Source organism: Mus caroli, unplaced genomic scaffold, assembly GCF_978045245.1.
Source record: "Mus caroli unplaced genomic scaffold, Mus_caroli_1 scaffold_13, whole genome shotgun sequence".
In the NCBI taxonomy this organism is placed as follows: Eukaryota; Metazoa; Chordata; class Mammalia; order Rodentia; family Muridae; genus Mus; species Mus caroli.
In genome coordinates, this window is record NW_028227268.1 from 6,970,596 (window position 1) to 6,996,528 (window position 25,933).

Sequence of the window (25,933 nt, forward strand, 5' to 3'; positions counted from 1 at the left end):
GGACTGGAGTTTGGATGCCCAGAAACTCATCTAAATACTAGGCGGGTGTGGCTGCTGGCTTATAATTTCAGACTCAGAAGGCAGAGACTGAGACTCCCCAGAGCAATCTGGGTGACAGACAAACCATATTGGTGAGCCGTGGATTGAGCTGAAAGACCCTGCCTTAGTGAATAAGGTGAAGAATGGTTCCTGATGTCAGACTCGGGCTACACCTGCACACTCAGCCCCATCACACATGCACATCCACACACATGCCAGAACATGCACGCGCCACACTAACATTAAACATGGGAAACAAGATGGATGGTGCCCGAGGAACGGCATCCACGGTTATCCTCTGACCGACACACTGTCCCAGGAGATGAGAGTCGCGCTGTGATGCCGACATCTATTTTTGCTGTGTTTGCATAATTTTCCACACAGGAGCTACTACTCTGTGAAGGGCTGTTCCTTACACATGGATGAGGGACTGGCAGCCATAGCTCTGGTCCCCACGTTCTCTATTGTGGCTTCTCTCCTCTGTGGCCCAGCTTGTGTGTACCCCAACTGCCCCACCCCAGAGCCTCAAACAGCAGACCATGCATTTTGTCTGAATGCTGACTGAAGATGTCACTCATGTGGACCCCATGATCCATCGGTTGTGAAAGGGCCCTTCAGTCAAGCTCCTCTTGGTTCAGCGCACGTCCCTTCCCTGTGACCTCATCCTCACATGTCCCTCTCTGGGTTCTGAGCATTTGCAGCTCTTGCTTCATGGAAAGGCAACTTGCTTATTTGTCTAAGGATGGGCTTAGAGCTAAGGTGGGCAAAGGAAGTTCTGGGAGGTCAGGCATTCGGAAGAGACAAGGGGAGCCCTGTGTGGCAGAAACTGCAGAGCAAGGCAAAGGCTTCTCCAGTTTGACAGATCTTAGAATCAAAAACCAGGTCTGTGGAAGGTTTGGAGTCTCCTTCTTTGTTCCTCCCTCATCACCCACCTATGAGCCCCAAACCCAGCCACCTTTAATCCCATAGTGTGCTAGCTGTGTGTGTGAATGGAGTGTGGGGGGGTGTCCTACACTGGTCATCCTTGCCTTGTGTAAATGAGCAAAGTCACCAGAGGACTCTGCATTAGGTGAACTATGCGATGAGCTGGCAGGTCTCAGCAGCACTTCTTATTTCCATAGCATTTGTTGGCAATGAGCCAGTGGCTAGCTGTGTTTGAACAAAGAAATTGGTTATTGGCTGGCTGCTTGGCAAGCAGGCACACCTTCTCTCATTGCTGGTGTTCCCAGGAAGAATGCTGCCTTCTCTTTAGGAAGCTGAGGATCTGCTCTGAGAGAGAGAGAGAGAGAGAGAGAGAGAGAGAGAGAGAGAGAGAGAGAGAGAGAAAATGTGTGTGCATGCACATGTGTATGTGCATGCATGTGTGCCTCTGTGTGTTCATTAGCGTGTATGTACGTGTGTGCATGCATGTATATGTGTGCCTGCGTGTATGTGTGAGTGTGTGTATATGCATGTGTGTGCCTGTGTGCATGTGTGTATGCCTGTGTGTGTGCACGTATGTGTATGTGCATATGTGAGTGTATATGTGTGCATATGTGTGTACATGTGTGTATGTGTGTGCATGTGTGTATGTGTGTGCCTGTGTGTATGGTTATGCATATGCATGTATGTGCATGAGCGTGTGTGTACATGTGTGCATGTGTGTATGTGTGTGCCTGTGTGTCCATGCCACACATTGCTTGGCTTTTTATATAGGTGCTGGGGAACTGAACTCAGGCCCTCATCTTTGCATGACAAGCACTGTACCATCTCCAACCCCCTATGCTGAGGGGTCTCTGAGAAAAAGAAGCAATAGATCACAGCCTGGGTGTGAGACAGTGCCCTTGGCCTTTCTGCCTGCTGGTCACTGGAATGAGCCATAAAGTGCATATGGTTTACTCATTCTGAGAGTCCACACAGCCTTCCCTTACTACTAATAAGCCACAAAAGCAGAAGAAGGAAGGTCCGAGGGCCCAGGTGGCCGTTCATAGAAATGTTCCACTGTTCAGATGGTAGCAAGTAGAAGAGAGGCAGGGTGAAGATAGAGAGTGTTTAATCATTAGATTCTGTAAGATATGAGAGTCCATGAGAGGGGACAAAGTGGAGGAGATGCCACCAACCACAGAGGTGATGTCTGTGAAATCTGGTGTCTGGCTTGATTTCCTGTAAAAATATGGTTAAGAAGTTCCCCTTGATTCTTGGGCAATGTGTTCCAAGCACCCCATAGATGCACTTAGGTAATGGTGGATGGTAAGAACCCCACATACATCCATTTATTCTATTTATACATATGCCATCCATCCATCCATCCATATATATGCAGTGAGAATTTTGGTTTCTTTTAAAAAACATATACATATTATGGGAATATGTTTTAATTTCAACCCCAGGGGTGGTACATGGGACTGCTTCACAGCAGGTGGCTGTGATTTGTCTCATGCTCTAACAGGAACATGATTTTGCCAGCAGCAGATAGTTCCTGTGACTGTGTGACGTTTGGAACGCTGGGGATTTTTCAGAGAATATAGAGGATGCTAGGACCCTGAGAGAGTGGGCTGTTGGTGGGTGGCTGTTGGTTGCTGTAGTCATACACAAAGGGACAAGAAGTAATTGGATATCCTGACAGCAAACATCATAATCGCCCCAAGGAACTCAGCACCCCTCATCAGTAGGAGGAAGTAGTCTAACGATTGTTGCCCCCTTCCCCCTCTATCCTTCTTTGTCTCCAACCTAGTGATAGGGAGTTGAAAGGGTGGAGGAAGAGGAGTGAAAGAAAAAGGGACCCCACAAAGCAGCCGAAGTCCAGCAACACACACACACACACACACACACACACACACACACACACACACACACACCAACATTTTAATGTATAAATTAGACACAGTAAGAGGCTCTTAGCAATAACGAACAAAAAAAGAACAATTATTATGACATACCATAATAAGTCTACGAATGAAGATACTCTCAAAGGATCTCATTTCCTCACTGTATAATTGTAAGATTTCTTAGAACCCCCTCTTCTTTAAAATATTATATTTTATTTTGAATTGTATGTATTTGTGTGTGTCTGTGGATGGGGATGCATATTTGAGAAGGCCCCAAAGGGGGTTACACCCTCTGGAGATGGGATTATAGATAATAGTTACCCTCTTGACAAGGATGCTGAAAACCAAACTTGGGTTCTCTGGGAGATCCAGATGTGCTCTTAACAGCTGAGTCATTTCTCCAACCCCATATATTTACTTTTTTTTTTTTGGAGGGACACACTCTCACTATTTAGCCCTGGCTGACCTGGAACTTTCTAGGCAGAGACCAGGTTGGCCCCAAACATGCAGGAGTGATTCTACTTCCCCTGCCTCCTGGTAACAGCTGCTTCTATTGTAACAGCTGCCTCTGTTCTCTAATGGCAGTAATGAAAGTGCATTGCTAGTCCGTTACCACGCTTGAATCAGAGAGAGGCCTCCGACTTCTTTCTCAATCCCATTATAGCCACTTATCCCATAGGTGGCCTGTGACCCTATTCTACAGCTAGCCTGTCCCTGGCCCAAGCACTGCTCTTGACACAGCTATACCTAGGGGAGGAGAGCTGTCTGCTCCTGTGCCATTTGACCCAAAGCAGGGGATGACCCCTCCCCATTACTCAAGGCACAGAGTGATGTGAGGTCACCAGAGGGGAAGGCACCCTCAGGAGCAGCCCAGACTCACCCCCTGAGGCACAGGCAGACCCGTTAAGGTTTTTTCCTTTTTCTCTTTTTGTGGCTGTAGGAACTGTGGTCTCCCTTCCCCCAGCCTGGAACCTGTTTGCTCAAGGGTGGAGTTTCTTGCTCATTCATTCTGCCACGCCCACTGCTGGACCCTGTCGCTTTGCTGCTTGGAGCCACACACGTGTTTATCCTGCTACTGGACCCCGAGTTACTTGGCGGGAAATCGGGTTCCCTCCCCCTTCCTTTATAACTGGATGTCAAAACTAGTAAAAGGGGGCTTTACTGCAGCATTTGCATGATCAGGTAGGAATGGCCTATGGGTTCCTTGCATAAGAATTACCAAGGCGGGGCTGGAGAGAGCTCTGTGTTTTAAAGCACTGACTGCTCTTCCAGAGGTCCCGAGTTCAATTCCCAGCAACCACACAGTGCTCATGACCATGTGTAATGGGATCCGATGCCCTCTTCTGGTGTGTCTGCGGGCAGCGACAGTGTACTCATATACACAAAATAAATATTTCTTTAAAAAAAAATCAAATGTTTTAAAATCTGTAATGAGCTGTAAAGGAAATGAACTTCATCATTCAGCCGGGCCCTGCTGAGCATCCAAATGAGCCCAGGCCGTGTGAAGAAGGGGCAGTTCTCTGTGTGCTTGCACAAATTACACAGCCATGAAGCTCGTCTTGTCTAGCAGACCTTCGGCCTTACTTCCCCCATTTTGTGTGGCAATAGGCTGTTCAGGCTGTCTGCCCTCTTTGGTCCCAAAGAGAAGGTCCTTTCACTGCCGCCTGCACTGCTATACTTCCTGAGTGCTATTCCTCTGCCTCACACCAACCTCTTGCTTGGCAGCGGGATCATCTGTTTCCCTCAGGGCAACGTCTATTCCAAGCCAGAGGATGAGTCTGCCTTCACAGCCCCACATAGCAGCTCCATTGAGCAGACCAGGGCATTCCTAAGACGGGTCATTAGCGACTCAAGTTATTCAGTCATAACTGTTACCACATGTGGGACACCGACAGTTCAGGCCTGGCTGAATGACGGAATTCATTTCCTTTTCAGCTCATTACAGATTTAAAAACATTGAGACTCAGCCTCACCCAGGAGTACCACAGAGGCATCTGTTGCTTTGAAATGGCTCGCCCTCAGGAGGGTGGGGGGTGGAGTAGCACCTCTCGAAATCCCCCCTTTCCTATTCCCTCTTCTCCCCTCCCCCTCCTGTCTTTGAGATAGGGTCTCACTATGTAGCCCTGGCTAGCCTCGAGCTCACTATGTAGACCAATCTGGCAGAAACTCACAGAGATCTGCTTGCCTCTGCCTACCAAGCGCTGGTCTTGAAAGCCTACGCCACCGCGCAGTTGCCCTCCCAGTGTTGATCATTAGGGCTGGGGTGAAACTTGAGGGAAGGCTTGTCGTTTGTGCTTAAGCCATGCTGTCCATTGGCTACAGTGACTGGTTCAGGGATGGTCAAGTGACTGTTTCAGCCTCCACCATGATTGGTTCAGGGATGAGCATGTGACCACTGCAGCCTCCAATGAGCCTCGGGTCTCGGTTGACTCTGGTTGCTGTGAAGTTGTGATTCAGGAGCTTCTAATGATCATGTGACTTTACAAGGAGCGGGCGCACCTGTGAATCAAGGCCACCCATAGCAAAGCATGAAGAGGGGAGGAGGAGGGGCGGGGGAGACAGAAGGGAGGGAAGGAGGGAGGAGAGGGAGGGAAAGGAATGGATGGGAGAGGGGAGAGAAAGAAGGGGGAGGGAGAAGGGATAAAGGAGGGGAGGCATAGAGAGAGGGGGAGAGAAGGGAGAGAAAGAAGGAGGAGGAAAGGGGAAAGAGAGGGGTAAAGGAAAGAGGACAGAAAGAGGGAGAGGGAGGGAGAGGGAGAGAGGGAGGAAGGGAGGGAGGGAGACATATACACCTGTGGTGCCCCCCACCCCCGCACACTAACACTAGACTGATGGATTATTTTCCTTGATTAAGTCGGTCTAGCTGGGTTTCTCACTAACACGCCGAAGGGTCATGACGACAGGAATTCCTTCTTCATGTCCTGTAATAACGCCTGTGTTATGATGGTAGGGGTGTGCTCTGCTAACGGTTGTAGGGGCATTTCGAGGGGCATGACCAAGGACAGACAGTCAGCTAAGGACTAAGGCAGTTGTGACAAAAGCCTGGGTTTAGTGTCTTCTTTTTTTCTTTTTTAGGTTTTTTGAGACAGGGTTTCTCTGTATAGCCCTGGCTATCCTGAAACTCACTTTGTAGACTAGGCTGGCCTCGAGTGCCGGGATTAAAGGCGTGCGCCTCCACGCCCGGCTCCCGGCTAGTGTCTTCTTAGTGTAGCTCTTTTTGCCAGCAAGCTGCCTGAGAAGCAGAGTGGGGTAAGTAATGATGGTCCTCAGGATCAGGCCAGTGTGGGGTGTGGGGTGGGAGATGGGGGTTGGGAGGGAGGTGGTAGGAGCAGGTGATCTGGAAGAGAGGACACACATAGGGCAGGCAGTGCTGGAGAGCCACGGTGGATAAGGTGGGCTGCTCATTTTCCGGTTTCGTTTGAGTTTGTGGCACTGGACCCTGCCGTTTGAAAGAGATCTGATTCAGGGCCCGGAGGATGAGAGCCTGGAGGTCACGTGGTCTCAGCAGCCATTGTTCCCAAGCTTCTCTGTGTGAGCTGAGCTATCATCGTGAAGTGCCAGAACCCTGGCATCTTTTAATTTGTCCGGAAATTTGCAACTCAGGTATCTGGGGATGTACACTGAGGCGCCTGCTTCCTTTGAGCTTGTTGGACTCTGACAAGCTTTGGTCACAGGTCTCTGCTCCAGTGCTCCAGGAGTAACTTGGACCATTGCTGAGAACTTTTTCCTTTTTTTTTTTTTTTTTTTAGAAATGAACTTGAAGGTATCCTTGATCTGGGGACCCAAAGTCATTCTGACCTTCATGGGTAAGACTTATCCGGGATCTGAGGGAGTTTCCACTGTGTGTGCACGCGCGTGTGCGTGCACACGCACGTGCATCACAGTACACATGTGGGTATTAGAGGATGGGTTTTAGGAATCTGTTCTCTCTCCACAATGCAACATCCTGGCATCGAACTCAGATCATCGTACTTGGTGGCAAGCACCTTCACCCACTGAGCCCTCTTGCCAGTCCACACCTGTTATTTTATATATAGCCCCTGAAATTAGTCATTTAATTGGGCCCTAGAGCTAGGTTTCAGAGAGCAGCGCTTACTTGGCCTCCTTCAAAACTAACATAAACTATGTGAGACTCAAGGCCTTGACCTTTAAGGAGTCTTCAGAGGAATCACGGTCTATGTATCACGTTGCCTGAGCCACCACCCTCTGAGCCATTTTCCAACACGCAAATCTGCTGAACTCACTCAGCTTTCTGGGGGTGGGAGGGAAGGCTCTTGACCTTGCAACTTTGTTTCAAAATCCCCAACCAGAAATGGTAACTATTGCAGGCGGTGCATCCAGAGTGAGGGTCATAGTGGATGTAAGGAAAGGGCCTTGCAATTGCTTCTTTGTGTCTTTTGTGGTTCTCAAGCCCTGAATCCCTAAGGCCTTGCATTGGCACTGGCTGGAATAGAGGCAGGAAATGACAAGACTGGGCATGACAGATAGACAGCAGACCCTGAGAGGAAGCATCCCTCCCGCCGCCCACTATGGCAACCAGATCATATCCAGGGCAATCTCCAGCTCTCAGTCAAGTGGTTCCTCAGAGGATGATGGGAAATGTAAATGTGGTAAGACTGGACTGCCATCCATGCACACACACAGAGGCAGAGGTCAGGTGAGGAAGAGGATAAAGGGGTCCCAGGGGCTGTAGATTGAGGCTAGCCTCATAGAGGGGAGAGAGTGTCAACACTTCATCAGGCTGAATCCTGCAAGCCCCCATTCCCTCAGCAGATGGTCTCTTAATTATAATATGGCCTGGCATCTAGAGCAATACAGGGTCATGAGAGTCTGTGTAAAACCTGCCCGGAGAGACAGAGCAAAGCTGATTCTATGGGGGCCGTGGAGGTGGCTCAGCAGGCAGAGAGCTTGCCTAAACCTGAGTTCAAATCCCCAGAACTCAAGTGAATCTGAGCACAGTAGCACACATCTGTAATCTCAGTGACAAGCAGGTGACCTTCTTGTCAAGGCTCCTGTCCCTTCCCAACTCTGTCCCTCCACACTCCACTCTTGGGTATATGTAAACTTAGCCATCTTAATGTCTGTAAAATGAGACCAAGTAGGGCGACTGTCCACTTCACGAGCTCAGATGTAAATGCTTGGAGCGGTCCCCACTCTGTCGAAGGGCCTGCCATGTACGTGTCTGCCGTAATTATTAGAGTTTCCACAATTCCAGCTGTGCCCTTCGGCACATAACTTTTTTTTTTTCCCATCTGGTTTCCATTTTCCCAGCTATAATACAGAATTAATGATGACAGTTCCTCCCAAGGCGTGTGGTAGGAGAGTGTCATAGCATATATTTAAAGAAAGAGGTTGTGAACTGTAAACTGCTTTACAGGAACCATGTGTTTTAAAAATCAACTGTATTAATAATTATGAGTTCTGCTAGGTCCCTCTAGACTACGGTGAAGACATGATTTCAACACTTCACAGTTCAAAAATGAGCAGACTATTAGAGTGGATCCTAGGGAAGAAGGAAGAACACAGGGATGAAGGTCTGTGGCTGCCTCAAAAGAGGAAGAATTCCCCGGGCCTTGCTTCACTGGTAATCAGTTTGCAGTCCAGTTTCATTCTCTGTTTTAATTTCTTAGTGTGAGTGTAGGGGTCCCCCGGAGAGGCAGGGTCCACAAGTCCTGATTGTTCCCTGGGACTTTTCTGCTTGTTTTAAAACCCAAGACTCGCTAGGGTATGGCATGGGGGCAAGATTTAAACAGAGAGGCAAGGAAGAAGGGGAAGCGAAAGGTTTACTGTTAAAAGGCCCACAAGAGTTGGGTGTGTGGCAGCCATACATATGTCACCCAGCTCTTGAGAAGCTGAGGCAGGAGGATAGTGAAGACCACCTAGGGCTACCTTGGGAGACCCTGTCTCTGAAACAACAACAACAAATCCTCAGCCTCAAAACAAAACCAGATAATGCAGAGAAAATGCTTATTATTATCACTTATGAGAGAGATGGTGTACATGTATGTGTATTTGTGTATGTATATGTGTGCCTGTCTGTAGGTATGGATTTGTGTGCACATGGCATATGTGTATGTGTATGCATGGTGAGTTCCACTCCCAGAGCCCAGTGGGCCTCTGACTTTTTCCACAAAAGACCCTGGGGACTCCAAATTAAAGGGAAGCCACTCAGGAGAGACATTGTGTGTGTGTTTATGTGTGTGTGTGTGTGTGTGTATTTTTGTGTGTGTGTGTGAGTATGTGTGTATTCACGTGTGCAAGCTGTCATGCATACCTGGTGATGTGGCTTCAGATACCTGAAAGCACACCAGTGGTATTTGGTGAAGCCCCGATTGTTAAACAACACCTTTCTTATCCTACGTCAATCCATCAACCGATAACTGGACATTCACGTAAGGAGGAGGGCGTGGGCTTTGGTTTCAGGGAAGTAGGAACTGTTGACCGGGAGTGTTCGGTCTCAACAGCTGGCTGATTTGAACTGTACTATGTGGCATCTCCAGGCACAGGCCGAGGTCTGGGGCAGGTGCTGATTGCTGGGGTCACTGAGAGGTAAAGGCTCCAGACCTGTTGTTTGCTACTGGCTTGCAGCTCTCTCACTTGGGCTTGAAGATCTCTTCCGGTTGGTAGATGGGAGGAGGGCCCGTGCTGGTCTCTGCTAGGAAACAGTGTCCCTCAGCACCCCACAACTCAACAAGGGAGCCGTGATGTTACAGTCACCTTGCATCCCTGGGGACTTGTGTCTTGCTTGAGGCCGGTGAGGAAGGAAACAAACAGCGCTTTGGGATAAATTTAGTGCCGCTGTAAGTATCGTGCTCGACACTTGCCCAACCTGGCATTCACCTCTGTTTACATCCAGCTCAGTGGGATGTAGCATGGCTGTGACTTTCCAAATGCCTCTCATTGTCCTCTCCTGAGTGGCTTCCCTTTAATTTGGAGTCCCCAGGGTCTTATGTGGAAAAAGTCAGAGTCCCACTGGGTTCTAGGAGTAGAAGTCACCATGCACACATATACATATACACCTATACCATGTGCACACAAATCCATACGTACAGACATGCACACACGCACAAATATATGTACATCAGCATTACCTTTTCCTCAGACCATCTCACAGGAGAAAACAGCACCCCAAGCTGGTGAAGCTCCAACATTTACTCAGAAAATACCCTGGAGTCGTAAAATTAAAGGGGGGGGGTGGGAATTAAAGGGGATGGGTTGTCCAAGGATGTTGGGGGCACTGGGAAAGCCACTAGTGCTGGATCAGGTCAGCATCATTTCCTGTTAAAATTATCCCAAGGAACAAGTCAGTGCCTCTCCCCATGCCAGCTGCCTGCTCTGGGAACTGGGCAGGGCCAGCTCCTCAGCCCTGGGGAGACCCAGATGGCTCCAGATTGCCAGTGATGTAACCTGCACTTCCTTTATTTATCCAGAGCCTCCTGAGCGCCTGTGAGAGGAAAGCGAGCAAATGGGAACACCATACAGCCAGCAGCCTGCTCTCCCTGGCTTTCTGGCTGCTTCTTGAGTTGGGGTTGAAAATCTGGCAAGAATTGGAGCTGTTCCCTCCGCTTAAAAGTGGTATCTGTCCACACACAGAGCAGCGTTTTCTTGTGAATTTGGGTCTTTTGGCCATAACACTATGTTCCATTTACATTGTTTTAATTGACAAAGATGTCTTTGAGGGAAAAAGGATTTGTAGAGGAGACAGAATACTGGGTACAGTCTTCCACTGGTCTGTCTTTGCCTAGTAACTTGGAGTGGGGGTGAGTCCTCTCATGAACAATCCTGCTTTATGCAGCCTTCTCTGAGACCTGTGGGTGACAGCTCAGTGGAGGGGGAAGGCTGGCTAGCGTTTGGGATTCTGTCTGTTTTAGATAGTGACTTGTTTGTTTGAGCCAGAGTCTCAATATGTAGCCCAGGTTGGCCTTAGATTAAAGATCCCTCTGTCCCAGTCGTCCAAGTGCTAGCCTTACAGGTGTGCAACTGTGACACCCAGTTTTAGATGTTAACTTTAGTCAGAGGCTAAGTGAGAGGGGACATTTCAAAATCGTGTTGGAAGTGGTCATTTCTTCCTGGGCTATCCCACTCCAGCTCCTGAGCCTTTATTAAGGCATTTGAGACAACAGATGTAATCTTAAAGCAAATTGTATGTGTGTGAGTATGTGTTAGTGATGTGTGTATGAGAGCGTGTGTTAGTGATGAGTGTGTGTTAGTGATGAGTGTGTGAGTGTGTGTGTTAGTGACGAGTGTGAGAACGTGTTAGTGATGGGTATGTTAGTGATGAGTGTGAGAATGTGTTAGTGATAAATGTGAGTGTTAGTGATGAGTATGAGAATGTGTTGGTGATGAGTGTGAGAACATGTTAGTGATAAGTGTGAGAATGTTAGTGATGACTGTGTGTTAGTGATGAGTAGGAGAATGTGTTGGTGATGAGTGGGTGTGGGTGTGTGTTAGTGATGAGTGTGTGTGCTATTGATGAGTGTGAGAATGTGTTAGTGATGAGTGTGTGAGTGTGTGAGTGTGTGTTAGTGATGAGTCTGTGTGTGAGTGTGTGTTAGTGATGAGTGTGTATGAGTGTTAGTGATGAGTATGTGTGTGTGAATGTGTGTTAGTGATGAGTGTGTGAGTGTGTGAGTGTGTGTGTTAGTGACGAGTGTGAGAACATGTTAGTGATAAGTGTGAGAATGTTAGGGATGACTGTGTGCTATTGATGAGTGTGAGAATGTGTTAGTGATGAGTGTGTGAGTGTGTGTTAGTTATGAGTGTGTATGAGTGTTAGTGATGAGTATGTGTGTGAATGTGTGTGTTAGTGATGAGTGTGTGTTTGCCAGGGTCTGATGTTGAGAATCTTTCTCTTTCATGTATCATGCTTTGTTGTCGAACCTGGCACTCACTGCTAGCTAGCTGCTGTGGCCAGTAAACCCCAAGGATCCCCCCCCAGCGCTGAGACTACAGGCCCACCCTGCTATGTCTGGGTTGTATACAGATACTAGGATCAAACTTAGGCCCTCATGCCTGCATGGCATGTGCTCTGTCGTGCCCCAAGTGTAGAGCCTTATGCTTTGTTTTATCATTCAACAAAGACCGAGGAGCCTGGGACAAATGAATGAGCAACCATGTCTTTCTCCCCTTTTTGTTTTTCTGAGATGCAGGGAGGAGGCTCACTTCAGCTTAGTAATTAATTGCTTGACCCTCTTGGGACAAGCTTAGCTCGAGTAAGCAGGAACTGAAGTCCCCATGTCCTGCCTTGTCTGGGTCCAAAGCTCCACCCTTTGTGCCTAGAACTCAAGGTCAGGCCAGGAACCGCAAGGCTCCAAGTCAGGAGCTGCTTTTGAGCCCCTCCCTGCTGTTGTGGCCCTGCAGGGCTCTAGACAGCGACCTGGTTGCAAGACAGGATGGAGAGTTCTCTGAGAAGAGTGCGGCATGGTTGTCCCTATGCTTTAAATTATTCAGTTGCATCAAATATTCAGATTTGTGAGAACAATAGAAACTCTATTTAAAAGCTCTAAGCGTTTGACTGATGAACTGAGTGTCTCCTGAAGTTCCCAGCACCAGGTCCCCACTCTGTGTGTCTCTCAAGAGTGACTTGTGCTCCTCTGGTCCAGGCTCCCAGTGTCAGGATTGACTGAAGCTCAAGTGAAAACCTCAGTCCCAGAAGTGAACCTTGACCTTCATGGGGTTCAGCACACATCTCATGCCTCCCATCCCTGAGAAGGGAGACATTTCTACTGGGCAGCTAGGACTGGATGTTGGCACTGAAGTCATACTTTCTCCACGGGTGGTTCATGTGAGCTGTTCCTGTGGGAGTGCCTATGTGTGTGTGCGTGCGTGTGTGTGTGTGTGCATGTGCGTGTGCATATGTGTCTGAGTTTCAGGGCATGGAACTACTGCTTTCTCACAAAGCATCATTGGTAACTCAATGTGATACCCACTGAAGTTACTTTGAAGCCCTAGATATGTGCTTTAACAGCAACGGTCATTTATTGAATCTGTCCCATATTCTCAAGATTACACCCATACTTAGCATTATGGTGTCTGACCTCTATACTCAAAACACAGTAAACAGGGGCCTGGAGAGATGGCTCAGTGGTTAAGAGCACTGACTGCTCTTCCAGAGGTCCTGAGTTCAAATCCCAGCAACCACATGGTGGTTCACAACCATCTGTAATGGGATCCGATGCCCTCTTCTGGTGTATCTGAAGACAGCCACAGTGTACTACTCATATACATAAAAACAAAACAAACCAGAGAAGCCACAGTAAAGCCAACTGATCTTCCCTAGCTTAGGAAAGCAAGGCTGTGTGGGTGGGCTGTAGAGAGAAGGACAGAGAGTGATGACCGGCACACAACAAAGAAGTTACAACCAAACCCTCTTGCTTGTGTGCCAACTAAAAATCATAAAAGGAGATAAGTAAGACTTATTAATGTTGCTAAAAGTCAAATGAGAGGCAGAGGGAGCTCGAGCCAGGGCACCTCTTCCCAGCATGCCCTGCTGTTTCTTGTGTGGTAAGCTTCTAGATCATCCTACATGACTCTTCTACAACACTGGAGGGTCCTCTGCCTCTGCAGCTGATCTCTGGGAGGAGGAGAAGGAGGGCTGTGGAGAGGGCTTTCTGGAGATGAAGAGGAAGGACTGTGGAAAGGAGCCAGGCAGGGGCTTTCCGGGAAGCTGGCCAGGTTCACCTGAGAGCTGGTGCCCAGATGTGTTGTCTTCCTAGTAAATCCATCAAGGAGCCCACGTGAGATCTAGCGCTTTTGCTATTTTTCTGTAAAAAGTTTGTTTTTTTAGAAATTCTGACTAGGGAGTAGGAGAGATGGCTCAGTGGTGAGGAGCACTGGCTATTCTTCCAGAGGACCCAGGTTTGAGTCCCAGCACCCACATGGCCCTACGTCTTTTTATGACCTTCATGTGCACCAGGCATGCACACTGTGTGCAGACATACAAAAATTATGCACATATAATTAAAATAAACAAATCTTTAGAGTGAAATCAAAACCAAAACCAAATCAAACCAAACTAACAAATAACCTCCCACCCCAAACTGGGGATGGTGCTGTCTGACTAGAATCCCAGCACATGGGTCATGAGGATAGGGTTAGCCTAGGCTACACTTGACCCTATCTTGAAAAACACAACAGGACCTAGCATGCTGGCACACACCCTTAATCTCAGCATCCCAAAGGCAGAGACAAGCCTAGCTCTGCGAAGGCCAGCCTCATCTCTGTCATGAGCTCCAGGCCATCTAGGACTGAAGAGTGAGACCTTGTCTCAAAATATAAAAATAAAACAAGGTTAGAGAGATGGCTCAGTGGGTAAAGTGCTTGCCACACACAAATGTGAAGACCCAAGTTTTCTTCCTGAGCACCCACATCAAGAGCCAGGCATGAAGGGCCATGGCTGTAATGTCAATCCCAACACTAGGAGGTGGAGACAGGGGATCCTAGGAATTCACTAACCAGCCAGTCTATCCAGCTGCTGAGCTCCTGGGTCAGTGGGAGATACTAGATGATGATGATGATGGTGATGATGGTGGTGGTGGTGATGATGATGATGGTGATGGTGGTGATGGTGATGGTGGTGATGATGATGGTGATGGTGGTGATGGTGATGATGGTGATGGTGGTGATGATGATGATGATGATGATTCTTTTTAGATTGTCTGGATCTGTACTGAGCCAGCACTTCCCCACTTATTTTAAATCCAGCCTCTCAAGGGGAATGAAACTCACATGCTTCTGATGGACTTGTACATCACTCATCAGAGAGAGCTGTTTAATAAACGTTGCCTCTGCCTACAAGACCTTTCCAGCTCATATTTGGCTGGCATTGGCTGGGGTTTGAATCTGACGCAGCTGAACCTCCATTTTCAGTCCTTCCTCTAGTCACAGTGGCTTCACCTTATGAATGGGTGGCACCAGAAGGTGGCACTGGACACCACCTGATGGTCTCTATACATGTCTGCTCAGGTACTCAAACGTATAGGTGAACGCCGTCCACACATACAAATTCTAGCCACTAATGAGACCTGCCGCTCCAGGTCTATCCATTCTAATGAATCAACAGGATGTTTGTAGACTATAGTGTAATGCAACTGGGTTGGTGCCCTGACCCTTTACAAAGGGCTTTGTAGGTAGATCACAATAATAATAATTAATAATAATAATAATGATAATAATAATAATAATAATGTCATGTGAAATGTTAAAATTATTACAAGGAAGGTTGCCAGTACTGTACAGCAAGAAATTTCCTTACACACACACACACACACACACACACACACACACACTCACACTCACACACACTCACACATCACTACATTAAATACCATGGAGAATTCAAGCTGAGCTTCTGACCAGACACAACCGCATTGCAAAGGTTAGCTGTTCCCTGTAGTAAGTTGGACAATTGTTTTGGGGCAGAACAAGACCTGCTAGAATAAGATCACTCCTTTTCTGGTGATCATAGAGCCCAAAGGAAGCCAAGGACTTCATGTGTAGCTGAGAGAAGCAGGAAAGACTATATCTAATCAATAATTTGAAAACCCTGACTTCCCAATCTTAAAGCTTTCAAAAATGAATATTTATATCTTTGTATCATGCTTTAAAGCTAGAGAGAGACCCTGGGGCTGGAAAGACTGCTCAGTGGTGAAGTGCTTTTCCAGAGGACCCGGGTCTTATTTCAAGCACCCACATGGTGGTTTGCAACAGTCTGTAATTCCAGTTCCATGGAATCTGATGCCCTCTTCTGGTCTCTGGCAGCACTGCATGCAAATGCAATGTGGACTTTCATGTAGAGAGAGCGCCCATACACATAAAGTAAAAATAAGTACGTTTTTTTTTAATATTAGAGAAACCCATCTATTTATTATATTTAGTCACTAAGCTGGTTTGTCATCAACCTGTCCTCTGGTCCTTTCTTTCCATATGCTTTACAATGGGCTACATTCACAGCCCATTATTCTTGTTTACATCACACGAATGGTTCTAGAACCCCCAGACTTCCCCTTCTCTGGGCTCTAAATATTCAGAGAGCTGGAGGGAAAGGACAGTCAAGCTCCTCGAATGTACCTGCTCCCCTGCCAGTGAATTTCCTGTCATTCGGATGAGAACTCGCCAGCAGGGCACAAGGCCCACACCTGAAAATTAGATGCCCATGCTTACCCTCCTGGGAACTTGTTAAAACGCAGAATCATCCAGCAGTCTGAGATGTTGCTTCCTAACAGGCTCCCAGGTAACACTCACATTGCTGGCCCTGGGACCACACTCTCTGCTGAGAGGTTCTGTAGGGGTGCAGTGAACAGGAGACTCGTTGTTTGAACTCACAGTCCCTGGCTTTTAGTCACTTTGCATCTCTGGGCTTTAATTTAAGACAGAGAAGGACAAACCAGGTTATTTCAAAGCTTGCATCTGTAGATCTCTTGGTGGGGGGCATTTGTTTTGAATACAGCAATCTGTCTGCAATTTGAACACTAATCTTTCTCTCTCTCTCTCTCTCTCTCTCTCTCTCTCTCACACACACACACACACACACACACACACACACACAGAGCTCTTGGGTCTTGGCTTGACATAGCCAAGACTGACCTGGAACTCCCTAGGTAGCCCAAGTTGGCCTTGAACTCATGATTTCCCAGCATCATCTGCCTCCAGCAAGTACTAGAATTACAGACGTGCACCTCCACACCCAGCTACAGATCACTGCTATCTGTGACTGTTTCAGCCAGGTAGACCGCTGCCTGCAGATTATATGAAGTTGGAGATTACAGACACACCCGGGAGGAGAAATGCAGTCTCCCACAAGGCTTAGGAAGAGCTCAGACACGTGTGCACAGGATTTCAAATGACAGAGGAAAGGAAGAGAAAAGGAAATGCGTGTGCGGGGAGCGGAGGGTTAACTGAATGAATGAATGCAGCCTCCAATAGTCTGGGCCTCTGGAGGCGTCCCCTCCCCCAGCGCGCACGTATTTTTTCTTTTAAGCATCAAACAGGATCACACAGAGGGTTTTGCCCCGGATCACAGACACCAGCTAGTTTCTCCTTTAAGTCCCAAAGCAAAAGTCAGGGGAACAGAGAGAACTTCCGGCGTTGAGGTGGGCGCCCGGAGGAGAGTTTTACCTTGTGTAGGACATGCTCGCTGAAATAAGGGCCAGCTCCACCCTGGTAGGAGTCCGGTCTCTGCAGATCCATGTCCAGCTCAGAGTCAACTGCTCCCAGCTCTCCCAGCGTTCTGCGTCAGCGCTCCCAGCAGCTCAGCCCAGGCTCTGCGGGGCGCGGCAGGCTCTGGTCCGAGCACCCCGGGGGCCCGGAGGCATCCGTGGTCAGCACTGGACAGCTCCTAAGGTGGCCCGGGGCGGTGCTGACAGGTTCTCCCCAGCCCCTTCACCTGGCAAGATCCCAGAGTTCAGCAGGGAAATCGCCTCTGTTGTGCACCCGGGATCAGAGTTCTGAGATACTCATAGCCCGGGATCACCTGTCTTGTGACTCAAAAGATGCTGGGAGCCACACAAGATTTTGAGGCTAGTAGAGGGAAATACGTGCGCATCGCGTTTCGGAGGATCAGCTGCGTCGCGCTGCGGTACGGAGCTCGCGGTTCCCCATCTTCAGTGACCCAGCATCTCCCTCACAGCTCAACACAACTCTCCTCGCCTGCGGTGCTGGCGCTGCTTTCCCTTTGGTCTCTAGACAGTTTCCTCCAGGAGATAAATAACTGGTCTAAGTGAGGCTGGTGGAGGCTCATAGGAAGTGGTGGCTGAGGTTTTTGAAATAGGCAAACTGCTCAGCTTAGGGAGAGCATACAGACCCCCCCTCAAGATAGATGACCCCAAAGTTAAGAACGGATGGCTCAGGAAAGGCAGGTTGATAAGGGCACAGGATCCTGAATTCTGATCTCAACTTTGAAAGTCATAACATTGGGCCAGACACTTAATCTTTCCTAGGGGGCTTGGGGAGGTGGGGTCTCTAGCTCAGTGGTAGAGTGCTTGCTTAATGTGTGCGAACCTCACAGTTCTGATCCCAGTACTGCCAAAGAAATAAATAGAGATGATTGTAATACTTGTGGTGTTGTTGTGAATATTTTTTAAGACTTGTTTTGCCGGGTGTGGTGGCACATGCCTTTGGAATGCAGAGGTAGAGGTGGGCAGAGCTCTGTGTGTTCAAGGCCAGCTTGGTCTACATAGTGAGTTCCAGGTTAGCTAGGGCAACATGGTCAGACTATGTCTCATAAACAAAAACAAAATCCCCCCCAACATTTCTCTTATTTTTATGTGTATCTGTGTGTATCTGCACACATGGCTAGGGTGCCCACAGAAGTCAGGAGAGGGTATAGGAACCCTCAGAGTTACCGTCATGTGAGATGCTGGATATGTGGGTATGTGGGAATGGAGCAGGAGTCCTTGGCAACACTGCAAGCACTCTTAACTGCTGAGCCATCTTTCCAGCCCCAGTTCTGAAGATTTAGTGAGTTAATTCTCGTGCCTGGAGAATGCCCAGGATCTACTCAGAGCTCAGTAAATGCAGGTTGGATACTCTCTGGGCAAGAAGACAGAGCTTTGGTGACTGCCTCTAAACACCACAGGAGCTCTCTGACAGTTTCAGTTTGATTTTGTCTGATAAGTCTCTCGGTTGTTTGCCTGAGAAAATCTGGATAGATTTTAAGTTGACAAGCACCCACATAAGCACTTGAAAAACTGGCGTTACTCTCTCTTTCTTGCGTACTTTCTGATGAGATGCTTGCTGAAACCATTTGTTCTAATCCCTGTGTGAAGGCTGTTTTCCCCTCCCTCGGTCTTTCACGATCTTTATGTCCTTGGTGCCCTTTGGACATGATGCGACTTGATGTAGGATTTTAAAATAAGATTATGGGAGCATGGAGAAATGACCCAGTGATCATGAGTACAAACTGCTCTTTCAGGAGGCTGCGGTTTGGTTTCCAGCACCCATGTGGGCAGTTCACAATCGCCTGTGACTCCAGCTCCAGGGGAGCTGGCGCCCTCTTCTGGTTAACATGGGTACTGCACTCATGTGCACGGTATATACATCCACATAATTAAAAAATAAAAACAAATCTTTTATAGCTAAAAATTAATATTTAAAACATATTCTGTTTGATGTTTAAGTAACCACTTTTGGAAAATTCTCAGTAACTAGGACTCCACAGATTTCTTCTGCTTTAAAAAAAATATTTACTTTCTTGACATTCTCGTTACACATATGCTATGGCGTTTGAAATTATGGCAGTGTTCTTGGATTATCTATTACTTTTCTTCTCCTCTTTGTATTTTCATTTGGGGGAGGGCAATGTCTCATCTATTAGGTAACTGGGTCTCTGCATTTTCATTTGGTATTTTTTGTCTCCAACCTTGGCATTTCTTTCTTTAGGCATGTCTAGGCAGCTGCCGAGGCCAGTCAGACCACTGCCGTTACACTTTTAGCAAATATCGACTTTAAAGATTTATGTGTATGTGTGTGCACCTGCATAAACTTATGCAGTTACATGCACGCAGAAACCCATGAAGGCCAGAAGACAGTATCAGATCCCCTGGAACTGGGTTTACAGGTGGTTATGAGCCATTATGCGTGTGCTGGGAACCGAGCCAGCCTTCTGAAGAGGAGCAGTGCTCTTAACCACTGAGCCAACTCCTGAGCCCCTCTGTCAGACTTAATACTCTTGCTGCTCATCTCGCCCACACATTGTGCACGCTGCTTTCCTTTTTAAAACAAGAGCCCTGAACACATTATCAACTTATCTTAAATACATCCAGAGATTATTAAAACCCTTCCAGCATTTTTCCCCTCTTGACACGGGGTTTCCCCCCCACGCCGCTCTACTCATAGAGAATGGGCCTGTGATTCGCAGCCTTTCCAGCTGCACCCACGGTTTTCATGCTAGAGCCCTGCTCGTTCACCGATGAAGGGGAGCGTCCTCCAGTGTAATCAGGAAGTCTGCTGGCTCGTGGGTGGCAGTCCCACTCAGGTCCATCCACATCCTGTCTCTAGCTCTAGATGGTGTCCTCGGCATCAGCAGGCAAGCCTGCCCACAGGGCTGTGGCTTCTGCTCCGTAGGGGCAGACCTCAGCTGTGGCTTTCGGAGTTCATTGGCTCTGCGGATTTCAGGGTAGCAGTTGCAAACTCAACTCCCAGATGGGCCAAGAAATGCTATTGATTTTCAATTTGCCCAGCTTTTTCTTGATGTTTATGTGGGAACGACGATTTCCGGCTTTTTACCTGTTGACGCAAAAAACCCAAGTTTAGAATTGAAGCAGTATTTTGGGGGTGGGGTGGGGAGGGGGAACCCAAATATCTGTAGTCTTCAATTTCTGATTCCAGGTCTTTTTGAAACTTTTAAAGTTAAAACGCTAATTTACAAAGATTTAACGTTCTTTGAATCCTTCTCTTTGGGCCGCTCTCCTTTTTAAGAGTCGAGACCACTCCAGCAGCGAGTCCTGCTTCTGCTCATTGACTTATCTTGCTGCGTCTAGTTTTGCTTATTTTATTTGTATTTTTGTTGTTGAGTTGCGTCTCCTCCCCCCTTTTTTTCTTTTCTTTTTAGACAAGGGTTCTTTATGAAGCCCAGTCTTACCTCCAATTCATTATGCGCCTGCCTCAACCTTTTGACTGCTGGGATTATGCGAGTGACTTGGCTATTTTTGTTCTTTTTGTATCATACCCCGCATCCACTCTCTTTGCTCTTTTCCTCCTTCCTCTGGAATGTTCCAGCTTGGAGAGGAAAAACTCTATTTCATCTTGTACTTCCATTATGGGGAAATGAAGGCAGGAACCTGGAGAATGGATCCCAAGCAGAGACCACAGAAGGACAGGGTTATTAGCTTGCTTCCCCTGCTTTGTTCAGCTGCTTGCCTGCCTGCTTTCCTTCCTTCCTTCCTTCCTTCCTTCCTTCCTTCCTTCCTTCCTTCCTTCCTTCCTTCCCTCTCTCCCCCTTCTCTTCCTCCCCCCTCTTCCTTCCTTCCTTCCTCTTTCTTTCTTTCTTTCTTTCTTTCTTTCTTTCTTTCTTTCTTTCTTTCTTTCTTCCTTCCTTCCTTCCTTCCTTCCTTCCTTCCTTCCTTCCTTCCTTTCTTTCTTTCTTTCTTTCTTTCTTTCTTTCTTTCTTTCTTTCTTCTTTTGGTTTCTTTTTGATATAGGGTTTCTTTGTGTGTGTACATGTGTGTGTGTGCATGTATGTATGCACACATGTGTGTGCTTGTGTGTGTGCATGTGTACATGTGTGTGCTTGTGTACACATGTGTGTGCTTGTGTGTGTGTGCTTGTGTGTGTGTGCTTGTGTGTATGTGTGCTTGTGTGTGTGTGTGCTTGTGTGTGCATGTGTACATGTGTGTGTGAGAGCATTTGCATGTTGTGTAGGTATGTGTCTGTAGTTTCTGTGTCTATGTGTGGTCACTCTGGTACACATGTAGAGGCAGAGGACAAATTTGTGGTGCTGATTCTCTCTCCACCATGTGGGCTCCAGGGATTGAACTCAGGTTGTTGGGCTTGGCCACAAGCACCTCTGTCCTCTGCACCATCTCTCATGCGTTGCTTTGTTAATAGTAGATCCTTTTTCTTGAGTCTCCCGGGTGTGAGACGGTGCATTGACACCCCATCCCTCTTTTCATCTCTTTTCCCCTCTCTATTTCTTCCCCACCCTATATCAATAGGCATGATTCTGGAAAACTATTGTTTTTTAAATGATTTTATATTTGCAGAAGAATTGCATAGATGTTACAGAAAGATTTTTTTACACCTCATACTCTGTGTCTGTCACTATTAGTGTCCTAGGGGACCTTTCTCGTGTCAATATGTCATGATGCTGATAAGACAGGGCACCAGTAAGTCATGGTGCAGATATGTCATGGCATCAATATATCATGACGCTGATATGAGGGAGTTGGACTCCCTAGGACTGGAGTTATGGATGAGTGCCATGTGGGTGCTGGGGACTCAACCCACAGAACTCGTTTCTCTGCAAGAGTAACAGGAGCTTTTAATTGCTGCTCTGTCTCTTCGGCCCTCCACATTTTTTAAGCGATAGAGTTAGTGTTTTAGAAAAGAAAAGAGTAGCAAATGCTCCCACGGGTAAAAGTAGACATCTGAGCTGGGAAAAGACAGATGCTCAAAAGGTCCATTGCAGTATTTACTTTAGGGCGTGCTTTTAAAATTTTGATCCCTAGGGTTCTCAAAGCTCATATAAATCTATTGAAGTCTGTGCCTTTTTTTCTTCATATTCTGCTGGGTAAACAGTAGACCCCGCCAAATTGAAAATATCATCTCTCCAGTTTGAAGATGAAATGTCCCCCCTTTGACTCATGTTTGAATATTTGTTTCCTTAGGCAGTGGTGTCATTTTGGAAGGTTCTGGAACTTTTACGAGGGGGACTTTCTCTGGATGAAGTGGGTCACTGGGAGCACACCTCACGGGTTTGTGGCCCAGCTTTGCTTCTTGTCTGCCCTCTGCTTCCTGTTCTGCCAGAATATGGAGAGTTCTAGCTGCATGCTCAGTGGGGTGGCACCATGCTTTTCCCTCCATGATTGATCATATCTCCTTAAACCGTGAGCCCAACAAGCCCTTTCTTCCTGGAGTTGCTTCTTGACAGAAAAGGAACCAAGAGAGCCTTCTGTCCTGGAAACTCTCTCTGAGTAAAATCGTTTACTGCCTCTTAGAGGTTGCTACCATTTTCTGAGGTTCTCAGTTATCAGGTGCTGTGCCCCCTGGATGGCTCCTTTCTTGTCTGTGCTAGTCACTTGTCATTGCTGTGACAAAGTGTTCATCACAAGCAGGGGAGGTCTGTCTCAGTCCACTGTTTCAAAGCTCTTTGGTCCTTGGCTCCATCAATCCTGAAAATCTTTGGCAGAACATTATGGCATTGGGAGCACGTGGACTTGCCTTGTGATAGGAAGCAAAGAAGAAGAAAGGAGCTTGGAATCAGGAGTGGTTTCCAGAATCACAGCCATGAGAATCCTACTTCCTCTGACCAAGTTCTACTCTAGCCTTCACAGGCACACATATGCACAAGTGTGCATACATGATACACAAAACACAGACACACAAACATACACACATACACATAGACAGACACACATACAGACACAGAAAGACCAGATACACACACATAGACATAGAAAGACCAGATACACACACACACACACACACACACACACACAGAGACATGAACACACACACATACACACATGTGCACACATACATACATATGCACATACACACAAGTGTACATACATGATACACAACACACAGACACATAAACATACACATACATATAGACACACACAGACACTCATCCACATGTATGTGCACACACACAAACACAGAGACCATGCACACATGAACTTGTACACACACAAACACACACATGTACACACATATACATGTACACATATGCACACATATGTGCACACATACATACATGCATATATACAGAAACCATACATACACATATGCAGACACACACACATGAACATGCACACACAGAGACACACTCACAAACACATGCAGATATATACACACACATGGACACAAACATGCATATACACACACAGACACACACAGGCACACACAGGCACACATAGACACACACATATACACAAATGTCCATACATGACACACAACACACAGATATACAAACACACACATACACATAGACACACAGACACATAGACACACAGAAACCAGACACACTCACCCCCCACACTATCTGAATCTATCCATAACCAGAATATTATTCTTGAACCTTTAAACTGTGTCTGACATGGAGATTAAGCAGCAGGTACATTCTGGGTCATTAAGGAATTGTGCCTGAACCATGCTGATAAATGTCAGGCTGGCAGCCTGCTAAGTCCAATGGTCAAGGCTCATTGAAAACTCCATGATAAACTCCACGGGGCTTTCATGCTGCAGAAAGCCTTGTGGCTCAGAGATGGGATGGCATTCTGGCAGTTTCTCTACCTTCTGGAGGGACTTGTACATGTCCATGGCTAAGCTCCATGATAGTGAGGGACGCACGGGAGGGGCAGTGTCCTCCACCGCAGCCTGTCTTCCCTGGTGGGAATGGAGGCTATGGGTTGTGTTGACCCAGAGAAAACAATGGTGACTACTGCTCCTTCCCGGGAGTTGTGAGAGGCTCATTCCCCATTCATCCATTCACCCCTGGCCAGGCCTCTGCCAGCACTCAGGCTACACAGACAAAAGAGCTGCAGTTCCTGCCTCTGACAGGCCGGCAGTGTGCTCCACGTGACTGACAGGGCTGCTCATCCCACGTGACAAGGGCCGTCGGTGAAGGAGATAAGATAGTGTAAGCGGCTACAACCCGAACGTTGGACCCATCTCGACCTGCTGTTTACTGAGTGTGCAGCTTGGTTTGCTCTTTTGTCCAGCTCATCTCCACGTGACTTTTTTATGGTTGTTGTGGAAATTAAATGAAGGATGCTTAGACACATTGGCACGGTGTCTGCCCCATTGTGTGTGCTCCATCTGGGCATTGTCATTGGGAACAATATGGATTTAGTGTGCCAGAAGGCTAGAGCAAGGAGGGAGGTGAGACTCAGAGAAGGCTCACCGAGGACAGGGTCACCTTGCATCTCTCTTCATCCTTGAGAAAGGCCCCAAGTGGCACTCATTTGTAATTCTAGCACTTAGGACATTAGGGCGAGACAGTTGTGAGTTTGAGGTCAGCCTGGGCTATATAGTGAAGGAGGAGAGGGAGGGAGAAAGAGGGAGAAGGACAGACAGAGGGAGGGAGAGCAGAGAGAGACAGATAGAGGGGGTAGAGAGACAGAGACAGAAAAAGAGAGAGGACAGAGAGAGGGAGGGAGATGAGAGAGAGAGAGAGAGAGAGAGAGAGAGAGAGAGAGAGAGAGAGAGAGAGAGAGAGAGTCACTTAGGAGTCACTTAGGTCACTTTCCAGGACACGGGCTGCCACATGGTTATTGTCCCTTGTCTGCCCCCTTAGCACATGCTTTCCAGAGAATCAGGGATGAATAATGAATGAACCATGTACTGTGGCAATCACGTGCCAGGCTCTTTTGCCTGTTTAATGGATCTAACTTAATCTCACTCAGTAACCTGCTGGTGACGATACCATTCCCAGCTCAGAGCTGCATAGTGAGACCCGAGGACAGCAAGTGCCACCAAGTTCACGCAGCGGGCACATTGGGTCAGCAGCCCCTCAGCCATGCTGGCCCAGGTAGAGCTGCGTTCCCACTGTCCATCCTGCCAGGGCGTTCCTCATAAAGAGTCACAGCTCACACCCAGTTCATACTGTGAAAGTGTATTCAGAGCTTCTTAGCTCTGCTCCTTAGTTGAAAACTTCCCAGCACGGGGACTTTTACGGGCTCGGCTCTGCTAGGCTCAGTTCGACTCGGGTTGTAATCCCATCTGAAGGGTCAGGCTAAGAGGACTCACCACTCCAGAGTGGTACAGGAAGCATCTAACGACTTCATCGTGAGTCACATTTACTTCAACATCCTGACTATGAAGACAGCCCCCTGGCTGGGACTCCAGGAGCCCCTCTGGTCCCTCCACAGTTGGCCCCTCAGCTGTCCCCCCTTTCCCAGGAGTTTCCTCTACATTCAAGGGGTTCCGCCATAGAGTGTGAAGCGCTTCATGACTCACTGCTGCCACCTAGTGGACATTTGTCTTCAGCAGCGTCTCCAGGCAACTTTAATGTTGAGAATGGACAAACTCACAATCCCTGAGAGAAGGATATTCAGAGCATGACAGGACAGCAGGTAAAGTCAAAGCTTACTTACAACCCTTTAGACCCCTCCTGCTCCATTCCTTCACTGTGTGGTGGAAGAGCCTGGTCCAAGGACTCAAGCTCTCTTTACTGAGCACATTTTAGCAAACCATTCCACACTACAGTGAATTCGGGTCACAGCCACGTTCTATTTGAAAATGTTTAGGGCTGGAGAGGTGGCTTAGTGGTTAATAGCACATACTGTTCTCAAAAAGGACTTGGGCTCCATTCCCAGCCCACCAGCACTGTAACTCCAGTTCGGGGGCGCGGGGGGTGGGGGGGAGCCCGGCGGGATCTGATGCCTCTGGCATCTTCTGGCACCTGTGTGTATGTGCATGCGCCCACC

The 25,933-nt window shown here is 47.7% G+C and overlaps 1 protein-coding gene across 2 annotated transcripts in view; it reads right to left on the reverse strand.

The window, feature by feature from the left end:
* Rab37 (RAB37, member RAS oncogene family) overlaps positions 1–17,495 on the reverse strand; it is a 73,461-nt gene extending 55,966 nt beyond the window's left edge. The window contains exon 1 of one of the 2 annotated variants that reach the window (XM_029484145.2): positions 16,962–17,495. In XM_029484145.2, the coding sequence (XP_029340005.1) occupies positions 16,962–17,033 (72 nt within the window). In that variant the 5' untranslated portion in view covers positions 17,034–17,495. The remainder of the gene's footprint in view (positions 1–16,961) is intronic. The other variant, XM_021176603.3, reaches the window with a different exon arrangement.
* Positions 17,496–25,933: the final 8,438 nt, after the last annotated feature.